This window comes from Megalobrama amblycephala, linkage group LG16 (genome assembly GCF_018812025.1).
Source record: "Megalobrama amblycephala isolate DHTTF-2021 linkage group LG16, ASM1881202v1, whole genome shotgun sequence".
NCBI classification, from domain to species: domain Eukaryota; kingdom Metazoa; phylum Chordata; class Actinopteri; order Cypriniformes; family Xenocyprididae; genus Megalobrama; species Megalobrama amblycephala.
In genome coordinates, this window is record NC_063059.1 from 4,100,196 (window position 1) to 4,119,330 (window position 19,135).

The 19,135-nt window shown below is 39.4% G+C and overlaps 1 protein-coding gene across 1 annotated transcript in view; it reads left to right on the top strand.

Moving 5' to 3' along the window:
• The window catches only part of atg16l2 (ATG16 autophagy related 16-like 2 (S. cerevisiae)), a 50,003-nt gene extending 30,868 nt beyond the window's left edge, over positions 1-19,135 (top strand). Inside the window, exons 15-18 of the mRNA XM_048161955.1 lie at positions 8,001-8,150; positions 9,051-9,098; positions 15,105-15,206; positions 18,288-19,135. Coding sequence (XP_048017912.1) covers positions 8,001-8,150; positions 9,051-9,098; positions 15,105-15,206; positions 18,288-18,381 — 394 coding nt within the window. The 3' untranslated portion in view covers positions 18,382-19,135. The remainder of the gene's footprint in view (positions 1-8,000; positions 8,151-9,050; positions 9,099-15,104; positions 15,207-18,287) is intronic.

Consider the following 19,135-nt stretch of genomic DNA (forward strand, 5'->3'; position numbering starts at 1 on the left):
TTCTTCTTCTTCTTCCGCTCTTGAAGTCTATGGCAGCCCATAGAACCGCTTGCGGGAAAGTTGTGAAATTTGGCACACAGTTAGAGGACAGAATGACCTTTGTCCATAGCAAATTTGGAGTCTCTAACTCAATCCCTCTAGCGCCACCAGCTGTCCAAAGTTGCACTTATGTTTATGCTAATAACTTTTGAACCATAAGGGCTAGAAACAAAATTCTTTTTTCCTATGATTCCTTGGGTCAAGACGAATCGACTGCATCATATGACGTCATTTTCCGTCATGAAAATTTTTCCGCCATTTTGAATTTTCTGAAAAACCTACTTTTTCGAACTCCTCCTAGGCCGTTAGTCCGATTTTCATGAAAATTGAACCAGATCATCTTCAGACCATGGTGACAAAAAGTTATGGAATTCAAGTCGATTGCTCAAACCGTTTTCGAAAAACACATGAACGAATTGTACGTAGCGCTTGCGAAAATAGAAGTAAGGCTGTATCTCTGCAACACTTTATCATATTCAGACCAAACTTGGTACATGTCTTCACAAGCATTACCTGAGGCACCATGCAGTGTTTCGGCTCAGCACCACCTACTGGTGCGGAGATATGAAAAATTGATATTTTTGCTTATAACTTCTGATGGTTTGTCCAAAAATCATAAATTTGGTCTTGTTGGATTCGGGGTATCATGCCAAGTCAAATGATATCCAATTTTCCCATATCGGACATTTTGGCCATCGGCTATTTTGAATTTCGTGCTAAAATGCTGTATTTTACGAACGCATTAGCGTATCGTTACGAAACTCGGTATGGGTCCCCTGCACAATACCCTGAAGGAGCCTGAGAAGTTTCAGCACTGCGTCACCTTGTGGTCAAAAGTTATAACAAAATTTACAGAAATGCTAATAACTTTTGACTATATTGACCGATTGTAATGGAACTTGTCTCAGTAGATTCCTTGGTTCATGCTGAGAACATAGATATCAAATTTGCCATAGTCCACTGAACTTCCTGTCCGCCATATTGTTTTTTCTTTAAAAACCTACTTTTTCGAACTCCTCCTAGACCTTTGCTCCGATTTTCACAAAAATTGAACCGTGTCATCTTCAGACCATGCCGACAAAAAGTTTTGGATTTCAAGTCGATAAGTCAAACTGTTTTCGTATACCGGAGCAAGGAATTTGAGATATGCTGCAAAAATTACTCTTGAAGCTGTATCTCTACAATGCTTTAACATATTCAGACCAAACTTGGTACGTGTCATCACAAGCATGACCTGAGGCAAGATACAGTGTTTCGGTGCAGCGCCACCTACTGGAGTGGAGATATGAAAAATGGTTATTTTTGCTTATAACTTCTGATGGGTTTGACCAAAATTCACAAATTTGGTATGGGTCATCAGGACAATGAGAAGTTTCGGACCAGCGCCACCTTGTGGTCAAAAGTTATAACAAAATTGACAAAAATGCTAATAACTTTTTTTTCTAATTGCTCACTGCTGCTGTTGGTCTGATGCTCCCAGCCATGTTGGCTGGCTTCTTGTGCTGTTTTTGTGCTTGGCCCCGTAATTGCTGCTTGCAGCTATATTTATCCTTTGGTTCCATTATGCCTTCCCAGCCTCCCTCTCCCACCTCCTATTCAGATCCCTGCCAGTTCCTTTGCCCAGTCGCTGCTGTCTCCTATCAGCTCCTCGGTTCCTCCTCCACCAGCCCTCTGTGGTGTGGATACACCTTGGGTCAGCCGTTTTATAACACTGTCTGGATGTTTAGATACCCTGGCTCAGCATCCAGACACTGATCCAGTCACTCTACCTCGGCCTGGCCTCCAAGACTCCTCCAACCTGGTTCCTCCCTCCCTTGGCTTCACCTGGGACCATCAGCCTTACGGCTCCACCTCGGTCAGGTGTCGCCACGGACTTGCAAGCCATCTGCTGTGCGCCATCTCTCCACCCCTACGCCTCCGTCTGGCTCCGCCATTCCCTCCGGCTCTGCCTCAGACCTCAGTCTCTCCGGCTCCACCTCAGACCTCCGGTACTCTGGTTCCACCTCGGGGGATTGTTGCCACAGCTCCGTCACAGCCACCGAAGCCTTTGGTGTCGTGCCTGACCATCAGCTCTCCGTTTGCGCTCTGGGCTCCACTGGCTCCGTCTCCATCTGTCATCCCCATGGCCTCCTCAAGGAGATTTACACCATGGCTCCTCCCTCCCTCGACTCCGCTGTGGGGACATCCTGGCTGGACTCTAGAATTCCACCAGACTCCTCCTCTTCCTGGCTTTCCTCTGGATTGTCCCACCCTCCACTCCCCCATGGACTGGTTTCAGTGCCCTGCACTATTTTTGCTGTTTGTTTTTTCCACGTCCTCCTCCAGAGCCCCCTCCCTCCTTAATTGTACTTGTTTACGCTGTGAGGATGTGTCTTTTCAGGAGAGGGCGTACTGTAACATGTATGCTGTGTCTTGTGTTTCCCTGTGATCGTCATTTCATTCACCTGTGCCTTGTTAATTTACTCATTAGTTCCCTTTGTTTGCTCCATGTATTTATACCCTGTGTTCTTCCTCATCCTCTGTCTGTTCTCGTCAATGTTAAGTTGTGTTAGTGTGAGTTTCCTGTCTTATCTCCTGAGTTTTGTCATTAAATACCATTATTCCTATTCTCCTTAATCTTCGTACTGTTTACATGACTGTTTCGTGACACGTTAGCATGAACCAAAGTTTGAAATGTATTAATTGCAAGTAATTACCCTTAAGTTCAGTGTACATTTTGGAATAATAATTTTCTTTTAATAAAGAAAGTTGCACCATTTCCTAACCAGCCACAATCACCTTTTCAGTTGCACAATGCTGATAGTTCATATTGAAATCTCATTGATCCAAAATCCCACTCCACATAGCTGTAGAAATGAGGTATTTTCTGAATGACTGTGATTGTGTTGTGCAGAACTTTTGCTTTCAGTGTGAACACACCAAGTACTTGTCATGTTGTGCTAAAGAACAACATACACACATGAAATTGTTCTTAATCTTGTTCTAATGTTAGTGAATTTGGTGTATTCTAAATGAGCAGCCGCGTGCACGAGGTCAGTCGTTTGCATAAAACACGCCCAAACCATCTCCATATAAGGACTTTCCGCACAACCTTTCCTTTGCAGCCTTTCATTGCTCTCTGCAGATGCGCGCTCGCCAGATCCTCTAGCAATGCCAAGTCATTCCCAAAACCAGTTCAAACACAATAAACATCTTTTATACAGACCCAAATTAAAAATCCAGACCTCTCATTAGCCATCTGTACACACGTAAATCTGTGTTATTCAGAGAAACCTTACAGCTGAAGCTCTAACGCAGCTTTCACTGTACATGATAAAATATATTTAAGATGAAATCAAACTGTATTATTTATAATATAATTAGTGCTGTCAAAGTTAATTGTATTTTTTTCCAGTTTAACGCATTAAAAATATTTAATGCAATTAACGCAGCATCCGTTTTTTCTGTCATCCTTTGTCTAGCATTATAATATTTGATCACGCTCTTATTCATGCTAATGCTTTTAAACCATTTAAGCGCGGCAAAAGAGAAAAAGAAAACGTGCTGTCTGTGAATGTCCTGTCACACACACGACGCACAGAAAGACGCGTGCCAGAATCGAAATTCTCTGTCACGCTTCAACGAACATCCCCATAACGAAAATACGAATAACGAAAGTAAAGAGTTGTGAGAAAGTGGGATGCGTGAGATCCGCGTCATGTGCAGCAGCGGCAGCTCTTAAAGTGACAGCGACTTAAGTCATTGAAGATAGTGAAAGAACAAAGGTAACAGAAAATTACTCACTGCTCTTGACTAAAGAACTTTTGTAGCTTTAATAATGATTAATCTATATTTAATTTAGGCTGTAAATTATGCAGTGCAGACTGTTTGGTAACTTTATTCAATTTCTGTTAGAAATCTGTTAGACAGGTAGGAAAGGCACAGGTAAATATGACATTTATTATGGGTTTATGTGAGGATTGTTTTAAGTTCACTTAAATTAAAAGTTATATTTTTGAAGCCTAATAAATGTAAACAAATTTTGTATAGCTTTCAATTACACTTTAATGTTGAATGGCTATAATTCATGTTTAAAATTGGGAAAAATATGTTCATCGGGACATCAGTAGCTGTTGGCTAATAGTATCAGTGATACTGCCTTTAAACTTCATAAAAAGATGCCATTAAACAAGTATTTAAAATATACTGTCTTTATGTTGTTTTAATTCGGAGATTACCTGTGAAATTATTACATTATAAAATATATTAAAAACTTAAGTGTTTTGATTGCGATTAATCGTGATTAATCACAGAAAAAATCTGTGCTTTTTTGTCGGCCGATGTTTGGAGTTTCATGGGTTTGGATGTTCTTGTGTTTTTCTTGTTTTGCTCTTGCTTCAGTTTGTTTATTAAACATACTTTTTTGCACTTAGATCCTCGCCTTTCCCTGCTCACTCCTAATGTTACAACTTCTTAACATGATTATAAGGCCGTACAGAGAAATTGCTTTTTGCATACATGTGGTTTCAGTTGTTTCCTACATTTTTTTTAAATTTAGAATGAATTTTAGTATGAACATTTTTGGTAAATCATGATTTGTTCGTAAAAACGTTTGAGCGCAGATTTCATTTACAAATTTGTGCATACGCATGCTTAGTGAATGAGACCCATTGTTTATTTAACTTGTTTGCTGACAAATACACTCTCCCTTTCTCATGAAGCCATAATAGTGCGACTCCAAATGCACATCAACACTTCAATCGAGCGGCACTATGTGACTCAACATGACAAAACCACATTGCTCTTTATAATCAGTGGTCTACTCTGAAACTGACGTGACGTCTAGTCATAACATAGACATTACATGCAAAACATGACAGGAGACAAACTTGTCCACAACAACAATTGTTACTTTGAATGACAAAAACCCATGCAAGCCGAGAATAGAGCTACCGTTTTGGTAGAGTAATTGACTATCGGAAAAGTATCGCAAAATGTTTTTTCATACACTGAGATTTTGGGCTATTTGGCTTCCATAGCATGTCATTCAAAATACATAGCAAGAAAAGATCCAAAATACATATTTAAGCATTTGTTTTATTACACTTTATCAATTTGCATCTGTAGATTTCTATTTCGATACATATCTGAAAAAAGGCGGTTTTCTCAAAATAAGTTTTTTCTTCCTGCACTAAGCCAAAAATCTCCACTTCCATTGCATTTACATACACCAGACATTCCAGTTAATATTCTGAAGGTTTTACATAGGGTTTCTTCGTATATTATTTGTTTTTGATTTATATACCATATTATTTGTATGATGAAATGAGATATCCATAATCCCTAACCTTTAAGTCCTAAATGTCAATAAAATGAAACTAGAATTTTGAACCTGGCTTTAGCCAATGTTCAGATTTCTGTTCTGGAAAAGAATGCAAATTAGTGCATTTTTAATGATTGCATATTTAAACATAACGTTTCAGAAAATTTGTAAGACAAAACGGTCTTAATGTACTGTGATTATTCAACTGGGTAAGGTGATATCTGTTAGTTACAACATGACCCTCTTTACCTTTTTTGTCTTGCCTTAAACAAGAACAGCGAACATGTGTCTTTGATTCATTACAGTGATGCCGTAACAACAGCTTACATCATTCGCTACTAAATATTAATGTCGTTGCATAAATCTTATGTCACACTGGAGCTGGTCGGGTTTTCTTGAATAAGGCTGCTTTGAAAACCACCTCGTAGCAGTCGAAGCGACCCTGTAATAATACAGCGCATTTGTTGTGTAACCCTCGTTATTCAGCGTCTCAGTGGGTTTCGATTGCTCTGATTGGATAAGAGATGTAAAATAATAGCACCAAGGATGTTAGTCCAGCAAAGTTCTGCTCTCACAAAGCCTCACGGCGAGCGTAATTCACGAAACTTAAAGCACGAAACTTACAATATAGATGACGCCACAGAGGTAGAAGAGCCATTATTTACACCATGTTGCAGTCCTTGACATCTCTCATTCACTCCCAGCAACCACAGCTTTCAGCTGCCAAGGAGCTGACGGCTCGCTTGTCTCCTAGCAACCGTCAGCCCACATAATTGTCTCTCCTCTCATCTTGTTGTAATGGGATTTGTGCTATATTATGACATTTGCGTTTTTCTCCATGCAATACTTTGGCCCTTTTTTATTCTTTTGGAGAGAAGAGTTACTTTCAAGTGGCAATTTAATGACAGACATGATCACTAAACATCTCTTGTACAAAATGCATGCACACATGTGGGCTTTACAAGATCACATGCCGCTTTAAGAGGCAATAAATACTCAAGCCTGTCTCTGTGATTGAAATTCAAATCATTGTCAGACGAGGCTCTTCTGCTTTACAGAGTGACACCCCAGACATCTTATATGTTAAATGCCTTGAGATTCCAAATCTTTCTCCTTGTCCTTGCCAAAATGATAACTTGTTAGAATATAAAAGGAAAGAGCAGACTATGACCTCGGGCTGCACATCTGCAGTCGCCTTTCTTGTCTTATTAAGTCCATCACTCATAGTGTAATGAGACACACTTTCATGACATCAGTCTGCTAAAACTCAATGGAGAGCCGCAGTTGACGGATTTCAGACTTTCAGACGCGCCTTCAGCATCATGCTGCTTGATCTGTCCTAATACGCGATATGCAAACAATATGAGGCCAGATGGCAATAATGACAACTAGTGGCACTTTTCCCAAACAGGGAAAACTGTGCTGTCCCGTTACATTTTTTAAAAGCTTTTAAAAGACACCAATCCCATGTTTTTGTGTTGATTCCTTTCAAATATTTTGAATATTAGCTGTTTGAAATATTAGTATAACAAAAGCAATGAAAAGTAGGTTCATGTCTTTACAAGGATCTGTAACAAGTTTCTGTAATTAATTAACTTTTTTTGGAGATATGAGTAATGAGTAATGAGTAATTATAACTATATATATATATATATATATATATATATATATATATATATATATATATATATATATATATATATATATATATATATCTATATCAGATTATGTTTATATTTTCACTAATTAATAATTACAGAACATTAAAAGTATCATAACAACTTTTAATATAAGTGAAATGAATTTAACTACTTTACAAATTGGAAAAAAAGGAAGCTGTGTCAATTGCGTTTTAAACAGCAAATCGTAATCACAGAAATTATTGCGCTGTTTTCCAGCCCTATAAAAAAGTGGATGCCTCTTACAAAATATTAAAAATATTAAAAAATTTGTAATTGAAGACCTAAGCTACTTAATTAACATGCCATTTTTATGATCCCTCTTATTTTGTTAATATTATTAATATCTTGCATATTCTGCAAGTGGTATGTAAACTTATGAGCACTTACAAAACAAGTATTTCAATCAGGACCACTTAAGTCAATTACCACAGACAAACTTTTTAGTCCATTTTTTTATTGGCATATTTTGCACAAGTTACATTTGGCGGTATGGCTCTGTTCTAAATTCCCTGTCCTTTTCATGAGCTCCATGAAAGCCAAGACCGAAAACAGCAGCAGCTTCTGGGGACAACCTCCCATTTTTTTTACTGGGAGAGCAGCAGAAAATCCCCCTATTGAGAACGGAGCATGCATCAATGACAACAGAACGACACTGATTAAGTTATACACAAGTTTAAGGAGGAGCTGGGGAGGAGGTGGGTTGCAAGCAGCCAAGCAAGCAGAGAGATGGAAGCTGCGTTTAAGTAATGCGCCTTATTTGAGAGTTACCAATTGAGTCCATAGATATCGGATCAGCTGATATGGGTGGGGTTGGAATTTGCGAATCAGCTGATAGCGGAGCTTGACTGCGAAGCCTGCCTGAACTAACGCAGAATGCTTGATTTAATTGTTATGTTCACCTGTTTTAATGATAAGTTACACTAAAATATGCTGGTAAAATGAAATTTGGTTGATGAGTCCATGTCTGTATTCCGTAGGGCAGCAACCTGCACGCAGGAAGTGCCTCTTCAGGGCAGAGGGACGTCATTGGACCTCTGCCCTAACCACAGGCAGTTGCTCAGCTGCTCCAGGGACGACATCCTGCAGCTGGTTGACCTGAGAAAGAGTAACGACAGGGTGGCCTTCAGGTAGAAATGCACATCTTAAGACGAGGTTATGCACAGGTGGCGGTGTATTTTTTTTTAACTGCGTACCAAACACAGAACTAAAATATATCTTATTGAGGGTTAAAGATAAACACTTGCTAATATGAGTAATACCTGCCTGTGGCGAGCAAATAAAAACCCCACCAGTTGGATGGAAAGTGAGTTAGAAACTGAATTAGTGAATTAGGAAAATCTAAGAACAATGTCTGACTCTCAGTGATGAAGAGTTCCTGTAGTTCAACAGTAGATCATGGTGTTACCCAACCAATATAGCTGAGCATCATTCTTGAGCACCAAATAGACTGATTTCTGAAGGATCATCATGTGACACTGAAGACTAGAGTAAATTCAGCTGTTCATTACAGGAATAAATTACATTTTAAAATATATTAAAATAGAGAATAGTCATTTTAATTAAATTTAATATTTCATAAAATTACAGGTTTTGATCAAAAAAATCATTTTAATGGTATATATTATATATACATGACAGATGACTTCTAAATACAGATACAAATTCTGATTATGTAATGAATTACAATGAGAATGTTTTTTTTTTTTTTTTTTTTTTAAATCTTTTTAAATTATGGACTGACAAACTACCTACTATTAAAGCCACTGCAATAACTTTGAAATAGACTGACAATGTTTATTAAAGTCATGAGAGAGAAGGAAATGAATTGGTTATTTAAAGCATCAACCATGCATATTCAATACCCTGATACAACTGTTGCTGCCACAGTCTTTTCAGCATTATCCTTTGTTTTAAAGCAAGTCAGAATGCAATTACAAGGATACTATTTATACAGAACATTCGTTTTGTTGTTCAATTTACAGAACACTCAATAATTTCTTTTTGTTTGCTTGTCTTTGTCGTTTCAGAGCAGAGGGCTTCAAATGTGGAAGTGACAGCACCAAGGCCATCTTCAGGTGAGTGAAATCAAACAGGACGCTATGAGTCGTCGCCAGCCATCTATCAATACGGAGTTTGCAGACCACTGTCTGCACAGTAATAGGACATGTCTGTGCTATGTCTTATTCGAGATGGCATGCATTGTGATGCTTACAACCTCTGAAGTGTATTGCTGTGTTGTTGAGTACTTATGGCATCTGCACCAACCCTGACTTTTTTTCTTAGTCTTTGGAGAGGTCAAGTGGATTTACATGTACATGGAAAATACAATCCTGCTACTGTAATGAAAGGGAAAAGACTCTGACCCTCTAAGTAAAGATAACTATTTTTAGATAGATTGATAGATTTGCTGCTCAGTAAACATTTCTTGTTATTATCAGTGTTGAAAACAGTTGTGCTCTTGTTACACTTGCGACACGCTCTTCCCTCACAGGCTGGGGTGCGGTCCTAGATGAATGCTCGACTCAGAGTCTCTGAAGAGGTCATCATCTGTCATGGCTCATAAATTGCCTGGAGATGATGGCTGGATTTTCCTGCTAGGGCTGGGTGCCATGGTGCAGACATGGCCAAAGCTACATCTGTACACATTTCCCCTGATTGCTTTGCTCCCAGGAGTTTTAGAGAAGGTTCACCAGGATGGGGTCCATCTACTCCTAGTAGCCCTCATCTGGCGGGTATGAGTGTGGTTTATGGACCTAATATCTCCTGGATGGCTCTCCTTGGGATATTCCTGTCAGGAGGGACCTTCTGTCACAGGCCGGGGACACAATCTATCACCCCTGACCAGAGATGTGGAAACTGTGAGTTTGGCCCTTGAGGGAGATCAACTCTTAAAATATGGTCTTTAAACTGAGGTGATGAGACCATCCTAAACGCTAGAGCTCCCTCCACAAGGAAACTTTACACCTTAATGTGGAGAGTATTCACTTTATGGTGCAGAGAACACCAGTTGGAACCAGTTAACTGCCCAAGTGGCTTCAATGCTGGAGTTCCTCCAGGATTGTTTTTATGCTGGTCTTTCCCCTTCCATGCTTAAGAACGATGTGATGGCCATTGCTGCCTTCCATGCACCGTTAGGCCATTGGTCTTTGGGGAGACACCACTGAATAACTTATTTCCTTTGTGGCACTTTGAGATTAAGGCTTGCAATTCATGTAAGAGTTATGGCCTGGGTTCTGGCCATGGTTCTAGAAGGGTTATCCCTGACACTCTTTGAGCCCTTGGACTTAGTTTCAGAGAAGTTCTTCAGTCTAAAGATGGCTTTTATGCTGGCTATCACTACCCTTAAAGGGTTAGTTCACCCAAAAATGAAAATTCTGTCAATAATTATCAACCCTCATGTTGTTCCACACCCGTAAGTCCTTCATTCATCTTCCGAACACAAATTAAGATATTTTGGATAAAATCCGATTGCTCAGTGAGGCCTCCATTGCCAGCAAGATAATTAACACTTTAAAACAGTTCATGTGACTACAGTTCTGGATGGTCTCCCAGCCCAAGGGGTTTGGGAAGGCAGACATATCTTTTGGCACATAAATTGCCTGGAGATTAAGGCTGTATTTCTGGCTCTCAGTTACTTTTTCCCAGACCTGAGGGGCTCTTACATAAATCACCAGGGCAAACTGTGTTTAAGTTGGTGTTTAGGTTGGTGCAGCAGCTCCTGCTCTAGGCTCAAGGTAGAATGCTCTCCATCCTGAGGTAGTGGGGTTAATTTGGCAGAGGTTCGACTGAGCGGAAGCCTCAGAGGAGTCAACCTACTGTCCACTCTGGTTCGCCTCCACACCTCCAGCTCTGTTAGGGCTGGATGCCTTAGTGCAGACGTGGCCTCTACTTGGGAGAATCCAAACAGGAGGAATATTCTCTCCTTTCTATGATATTTCACCCCAGGCCGAGGTGTGAAAGCTGTGGGTTTGGCCCCTGAGGAGTACCAGCTCATAAATACCAGTCTCTAAACTGATGTTGTTGAGACCATCCTAAATGCTAGAGCTCCTCCACTAGTAAACTTTATGCCCTGAAGTGGTGTCTCTTTGAGTCATGGTGTGCAGCACCTTACAGAGCCAGTCCACTCCAGTTCAGTGCGGGAGTTCTTGCAGGAGCACCATCTCAGCAGGGTTATCCCCTTCTACATTTAAGACGTATGTGGATGCTATTTCTGCTTGCCACAACCACATAGATGGAGCCTTTGTTGGGAGGCATCCCCTTAAGTCTTGTTTCCTTTGTGGTGCCAGAAAGATGAGGCTGCAAGTTCCCTGAATGCTTACCAGAGGGCCTCTTTGAGCCCTTAGATACCCCTTTTCCACCAAGGCAGTTTGAGTGCTGGTTCGGAGCCAGAGCCTAGTTTCAAATCAGTTCTTTGTCTTTCGACACACAAAGCACCAGCTCCGAACCAGGAAAAGTGGTTCTTAAGTAGCACCAAAACATTGCTGGGCTAGAAGTAAGAACCGCTTGCGTCAGGGGCTGGGGGCGGGGTTACCGTGACCAACAAGAAACTTGAGACCGCCATTTTTGAAATAGCAGCTAATCGAGCTAATAGCAGCTCGATTGTAATCTCCGTCTATATACAAATTACGGTGAGCCGTGTTTGGATGCCGATGTAGGTTTGCAAAGCTATGAGCATCAACAGTAGTGAAACATCCGCGATTGTTGATAGAAGGCTTGTTCGAGATGCATCGGAGCAGCGCGGACCGATTCGGCAGGTGCTGTGGATCCGCGGGAGCGTTTGCAGAGCATACGACTCCTTGTGCTTTTGGATCGTTCTCGCGGAGCTTTGATGTCATGCGCCGATCGCTATGCGAGAAGCCGATGCATCTCGAACAAGCTTGGTGTATTTGTGTTTGGCGCTGCAGCGCTAGCTTTGCTGTGAAATATGAGACGTATACACAGTGACGCAAGACCTGGCTCTGTGCTGGCTCTCTAGCCCGTGGAAAGGCAAACCGGTTCTTAGAAGGCTCGTCAGTTGAACCAACTCCGAACTGGCACTAGCTCTGAACTAGCACCTGGTTCGTGCTGGTGGAAAGGGGGTAACAGATGGAGCCTTTGTTGGGAGGCATCCCCTTAAGTCTTGTTTCCTTTGTGGTGCCAGACAGCTGAGGCTGCAAGTTCCCTGAATGCTTACCAGAGGGCCCCTTTGAGCCCTTAGAGTCGGCTCAGAAAAGTTTCTGACTCTCAAGGTAGCTCTGTTACTATGGTTAACATCTTTTAAAAGGTAGGAGATTTGGAGGATTTATCAATTGCCTCGTCCTGCCTAGATTGAGCCCCTGGGCTGGTTAAAGTTATATTGCACCCGAGGCTGGGATACATTCCATCTGATGGTCCTTTAAACCTTTTCTCCTCTGCCATTTGACTTGCAAGAGCAAGAAAGGCTTCATCATTTGTGTCCAGTCAGGGCTTTGAGGATTTACATTGACTACTCAGATTTGTGGCGTAAATCTGATCAGTTCTACCTCTTGGTGTTCTAAATTTTGTGTCTCTGTATCTGTGTGACACACAGTGGCTTTGTCCCCGGGTAACAGGACCCACTCAGCAGAAACGAGAAATCTTTTGTGACTTTGTTTATTGTTGGTTTTGTTGTGGCAGGCTGGACTATTCCACACACATTCATGATGTTGCTATTGAATTGATTTGACCCCAGACTTGAATCCTCTGGGTTATTCAGTTTTTTTTAAAGGGTTTGTGATTATGCATACCTCAGAACCTTATGGGTCTGGTATTTTCCTTAGTATGGCTAATAAAATGACAAAACCACACTAAAAATTTACAATGAAAATGAAAACAGAAAATATAAAAATAAAATGTAATTCAAATATAAATAAAAACTATAATTGTGTATCAGTTATACTAAAATGACACTGGTCAATAGACACTTTTTTTCCATAAGTATTTTTCCAATTAATTTTTTATAGGGATTAAAACAATTAATTAATAAAATAATAATTAATAAAAAAAGAGCACTATGTATTTATATGTATATATATATATATTTATACAAAATTCAATATATTTGAAGTTTATTGCAAAATATTGAAAAGTATACAAATACATGTTGTTTTAGAGTGTAGGGAGACTCAGTTACACTGCAGTGCTTTAGAAGTGGACTCTTGCAATGGAGCATTTTTATCCCGAATTCCATATCCATGGTAACAGCGACTTCTCTGATTGGTGGATCTGTCTTCAGAATTATGGCTAGTGTAGTTCTTCAATTATGCAAAGGTGAAATCACACTGGCTTGCATCTCCTCCAGAAGCTACAAATAATTTTTTCTTGGGAAAAAAAATTACATCTGGAACCTAACTGTTTATATTTCACATTCACATTCTTTATGCAAAGTATGAATCCTTATTTTGCTCTTTAGATTTGATTTCCTTGCCAAAATTGTTTGTTGTTGTCTTCTTCTAGCCTAAAAATGGCACGCTTTACTACAGATGTATTTTCAATGATCCTAGAGCGTTTGCAGCCTCTATATGCACAGTCTGACCCTGCAATTTTCTCAGCATTGTTAGAAAGCAAATGCAACACGCTCCATATGATGTGAGATGAGAAACGAGTCTTACAGATAAGTCTTTTTATCACCTCCCTGCATAGACATATATACACACTGTTTCCATGGAGACAGTAAGGCCAAAACGCACTGTGACTTTCTGTACGGCTAGATCTGGCACAAGCATTTGAAATGGGAGCGAGAGCCATAAGTAGGAACCTAATGGTCGCTTCATCATTCATCAACACCTTCACCCTGCAACATTTTCCCTTTGTGCCAGGCATATAACTCAGAAACTTCACCATTGGCCAACACTTTTCTTTTAGGCTGGCTGAGTAGAAACAGCCCACTGCCATTAGGAAATAGTGTATGTCACTCAAATTAATTGTTGCACAAAGCGTATCTACTATACTGAAAAAAATGTACAGATATCTTTAGGCAATATTTCTAACTATTCTGACCCTTAAAGATGACTTTTGTTGGTATAACCTGATTTAGTCAGGTTCATTCAGTCATGACTTGACTTAAAACACATTCATTTAAATGTTACTATGAGGTAATTTTGTTGTCTGGCAAAATATTTTACCAAGGCTACATTTATCTGATCAAAAACAGTAATATTGTGAAATACTGTTACAATTTAAAGTAACTATTGTAATATATTTTAAAATGATTCCCTTGATGGCAATACTTTAGTGTACTACTTTACTTTAGTCTTCAATGTCACATAATCGTTTAGGAAACATTCTAATATGTGGATTTAAAAAAAACAAACATTTTATTATTAACAATGTTGAAAGCAGTTGTGCTTCTTAATATTTTTTTGAAACTGTGATGCATTTTTTCAGGATTCTTTAATGATTTGACATTTTAAAAGACCAGCATTTATTTAAAATAGAAATCCTTTGTAAAAATGTAAGTCTTTACTGTCACGTTTGATCAGAAATGCTCTTTGCTTGTTTGTCATTTTGGGTTTTTGGGATTGGCTGGCACCAGTTGGCTGACATGTCTTTTGAGGGCGCGGTTTTGGAGAAAAGGTGGTCTAATGCAGTCTAGCAGAAGTTAGCTAAGCTGAAATCACTTACAGTACCTTTTAAAGTCCATTGATTCATTTCAGATGCAGTGTTGTGGAATAAAGCAAAAATCTGGAAAATTGTGTCCAGATGGCTATTGGCTACAGTTTATGGCTCTTACATAGGCAGCTATCTTCTAAGACAGCATCCTGTCTGAAATGGAGCCTCAACTGTTTTGAAACACTCCACATTGGACTCAACTAATTCTCATAGACTCTACTATCTTTGAAGGCAGCATAATTTCAGCATAAAATAAAAAAGCTTCTATGCCTTAAAGTGCAGTCTTGGAAGGTCTTTCACTTGGTTTAGGAACAGATTTTGGATATGTCTTGTATAGGTTTTTGACATTTCAGTGAATTTGATATCAGATCACTTGCCTGAGGCATCTATACGGCAAGAAAGAATCAGTTTCAGAGTAATGTGTGTCAGTCTGTAGTCATCAGTCACAATTGTAGGTTTTCTCTCTATTTCAGTCCGGATGGCAGTTTCCTGGCAGCTGGCTCTGCTGACGGTGCCGTGTACATATGGAATGTCAACACAGCAAACCTAGAAAAACGGCTTCCAGAAATGCACAGGTAAGTCAAATATGAGTCACCGTGGTCAACTAATCAACAATGCTTGAAAAAGCATCGTCGGGAAACTTTGGTCGTTACATTACCAACATAGTTCACCAACGATGAGTCAGAAACCAAAGTTTCCCGAAACCATAGTTCCAATGAACATTTACAAACAGCTTTGCAAAATTGTGTGGTTGGAACTACAGTGCTTGACCTGTGATTAGAAGCATAGTTTCTTGTTGGTATGACATATAGACTTACTGTAGATCATGCTTTGAGTAAAATAAGCAAGCTAACATGAGGGTACAATCTATATATGTGACCCGTGCTGGCAAAATGAGTTATTGTTATTTTCACAATCTCTATTAAAGAACCTTCAAAAAGATGTATGATTTGTTGGAATCTGACAAAGTTCCTGACCGGTTTGAAGTGGATAGAGTCAACAAAGTCAAGTTTTCTGAAGGTTCCAAAACAAAATCACATAGCAACCATACCTTAAAGGGTTAGTTCACCCAAAAATGATGTCATTAATGACTCACTCTCATGTCGTTCCAAACCCGTAAGACCTCCGTTCATCTTCAGAACACAGTTTAAGATATTTTAGATTTAGTCCGAGAGCTTTCTGTCCCTCCATTGAAAATGTATGTACGGTAGACTGTCCATGTCCAGAAAGGTAATAAAAACATCATCAAAGTAGTCCATGTGACATCAGTGGGTTAGTTAGAAGTTTTTGAAGCATTGAAAATACATTTTAATCCAAAAATAACAAAAACTACGACTTTATTCAGCATTGTCTTCTCTTCCAGGTCTGTTGTCAATCTGCGTTCACGACTCCGCAGTGACGCTGCTTGTGACAGCGGTTGCTGCTGTGTAGGAGCTTCTTCCATCGCTCTTAGCTCTTCGTCCATGTATTCGGGTTCAAATAAATATGGCTGGGCAAAAAAATGCAAGTCTTCCTCTGTGTTGAAATCCTTAGACATGTTTGCGAAGGTTGTTTTGTTTACAGCGTGCGTCTTCCTCAGACTGTAAACGAAGCTCGGGCGCACCGGATAACACGTCAGCAGCGTCACTGCGGAGTCGTGAACGCGGATTGACAACAGACCCGGAAGAGAAGACAATGCTGAATAAAGTCATAGTTTTTGTTATTTTTGGACCAAAATGTATTTTAGATGCTTCAAAATGTTGCGGATGTCCTAATCGCCAAAAACGACATAAAAGTGCATTACCAACGCCGACAGATGAAAGGATTCAATGGAATCAATTCAATGGAAAGGATTCTGGAAGAGAAGACAATGCTGAATAAAGTCGTAGTTTTTGTTATTTTTGGACCAAAATGTATTTTCGATGCTTCAACAAATTCTAACTAACCCACTGATGTCACATGGACTACTTTGATGATGTTTTTATTACCTTTCTGGACATGGACAGTCTACCGTACATACATTTTCAATGGAGGGACAGAAAGCTCTCGGACTAAATCTAAAATATCTTAAACTGTGTTCTGAAGATGAACGGAGGTCTTACGGGTTTGGAACGACATGAGGGTGAGTCATTAATGACATCATTTTCATTTTTGGGTGAACTAACCCTTTAAAAAAAAAAAATCAATATTTTACAGTACTGTAACTCTGTTTATATGTGTATATCGGATCGGATCGATTTGTTTACATCAGCATGAGTTTGAAAATCACATTTCATTGGTTCAGACTCATGCCATTGAGAATTCATAATGAATATTCACAAAGTTGGAATGCTGTGTTTTAAAACCATACCAAACTTGGACTAATGAGGAAGTTGCCAAAGGAAAGGTTCTTCTCTCAGAAAACAAATAAAGATACTTTTAGATGTTTAATTGCTATTTGGATTGCTAGATGAGGACTTAAGGTGTATATATACTTCAAACGAAATCGAAGAATGGACTGATGTGATGTCATTTCGAACAAAATCAGGCCAAAACAAACTTCGTTTTGGATGTTCGAAACGGCTTGCCAAAGTGGACTCTCAGGAAAAGTTCACTCCAGCTGCAAAACACCTTTGTACTACCATTGGTCAGTGATGAATAGGTGATGTGATGAACATAATAGGATCCGCCTTCATTCGCGTGGAACTCGTCTTTGACTCATTTCAGCTGTTGAGTTCGTCGAGGTAAGAGCTCCGCGGGTGAAAACATGAACACACTGCTTTATAGTACAAAATGAAGTTGTGCTTCTGATGAAATGAGGCACTAACACTGTTTTCCTGTTTGATACTGTAAAGCTGCTGAATCTATTGAATAAAGTGCTATATAAATAAACGTGATGTAACTGGAGTGCTAATTTGCAGATCTCGTGCTAACATACCCGTGTTATGATCAGACACTTTTCTTATGCTTTCTATAAAAATGCTTGCAGTTTTCTTTTTTTTAATTTTATTATTGAGAAGAAAGTGTACAGCACATATTTTTTATATTCATGTCAGGGTGGCGTCAGATGTTCGATTACAGTATATCGCTGGTCACGCATTTCGAACTTCGTTTGAAGTATATTGGGGCCTTTAATGAACTCATTTTTGTGAAAACCTCAAATTCGACCAAAATCATTATTTTTCACTTGTTTGCCTGTAGCTCGTAAGTAGCCCATGCGCATTCTGACTCATTTTGCCAGCACGGGTCACAAATGTCATTCTATATACTGTAGATACAAATTTCATTCTACGTCTTTTAGTCTAAAGAGAATGAAAGTGTCGTTTTTGAGAAGTGTGCATGTGCTCAAAATTGTACCTAAATGTTTAGAGAGTAACACCATTGTACAAAATTTGTTTAGATTAGTTTTGCTTTTTTATTTATTTGTAAGTCACTCTCAAATAAGATGTAATTGTCAAAATCTATCATTATTGCTAAATGAACCCTTAAGTGTGACAAGTTTTAAAGATTCTCTGCAAATATTGACTCATATTTAGCTATATATAGTGGGATTTAGTATGACTTTAGAATAATTGGAATACAGAGTATAGTTGCGTGGACCACTTTTTGGTGCTTTTTGTTTCAATAATTCCACTTTTTAGTGGGATGTGGTGAATTATCTCTTTAAATTGAATTCTAAGATGAAATTCTTTTTGCAGTGCTCCAATAAGCGCCGTGGCCTGGTCGTTGTCGGGCGAATACGTGGTAAGCGTGGACAAAAGCCGCCGAGCTGTGCTCTGGAGTGATATCTGAGACCAGACACGGGCTCCCTTTTTCCATCTTATCAACTGAAATCACTCCTGGAAATGCACTCAGGGATGTCATCAAAACACAACCTTGTTGGGAAAAGCTCACACTCTGCACTCCGTCAATAGCAAGACCTTTAGTGTTGTGACAGTCTTTGTTGCTAAGAAGCCGTGTCATTCAAAAGCACAAACAGATGTGCTAATGTTACAGGGGTCTGGCGACTGTCGAGCGGAGCTGTCTGGGTTTTTGTTTTGAAACCTTGTTACAAATGAATTACTGACGCAGGACGTGGCGAAGCATTTGTAGGCCTTCCTGTTGCTTGACTTCTTACTATAATTGTAAGCCACTTAAAAATCTGAGATCTCTTGACATTCACCAGATATTTCTGCCTCTGGGATTCGATATGAAAAAGGGAAACACGAACAAAGCGGAACCAACGAGAACATGACAGCACGTTTCTGAATACATGGAAACTCGACCCCAGCGCATTCGCATGTCGGTCCTATTTTTAGAGACAAAAACACAGAACAGACACATAATTTTGAATGCCTGGTTAAAGCCCATTGTATATTGTCACACAATGACTTTGATTCTTGAATGCAATGCAAAAAGAGATATAAGTTTGTAATATATACATTTTACCGTTTTTAAATTAAAATTTAAGGACGCATTAAACCGATCAAAAGTGACAGTAAGGACATTTATAATGTTACAAAAAAAATTCAATAAATGCTGCTCTTTTGAATATCTATTCATCAAA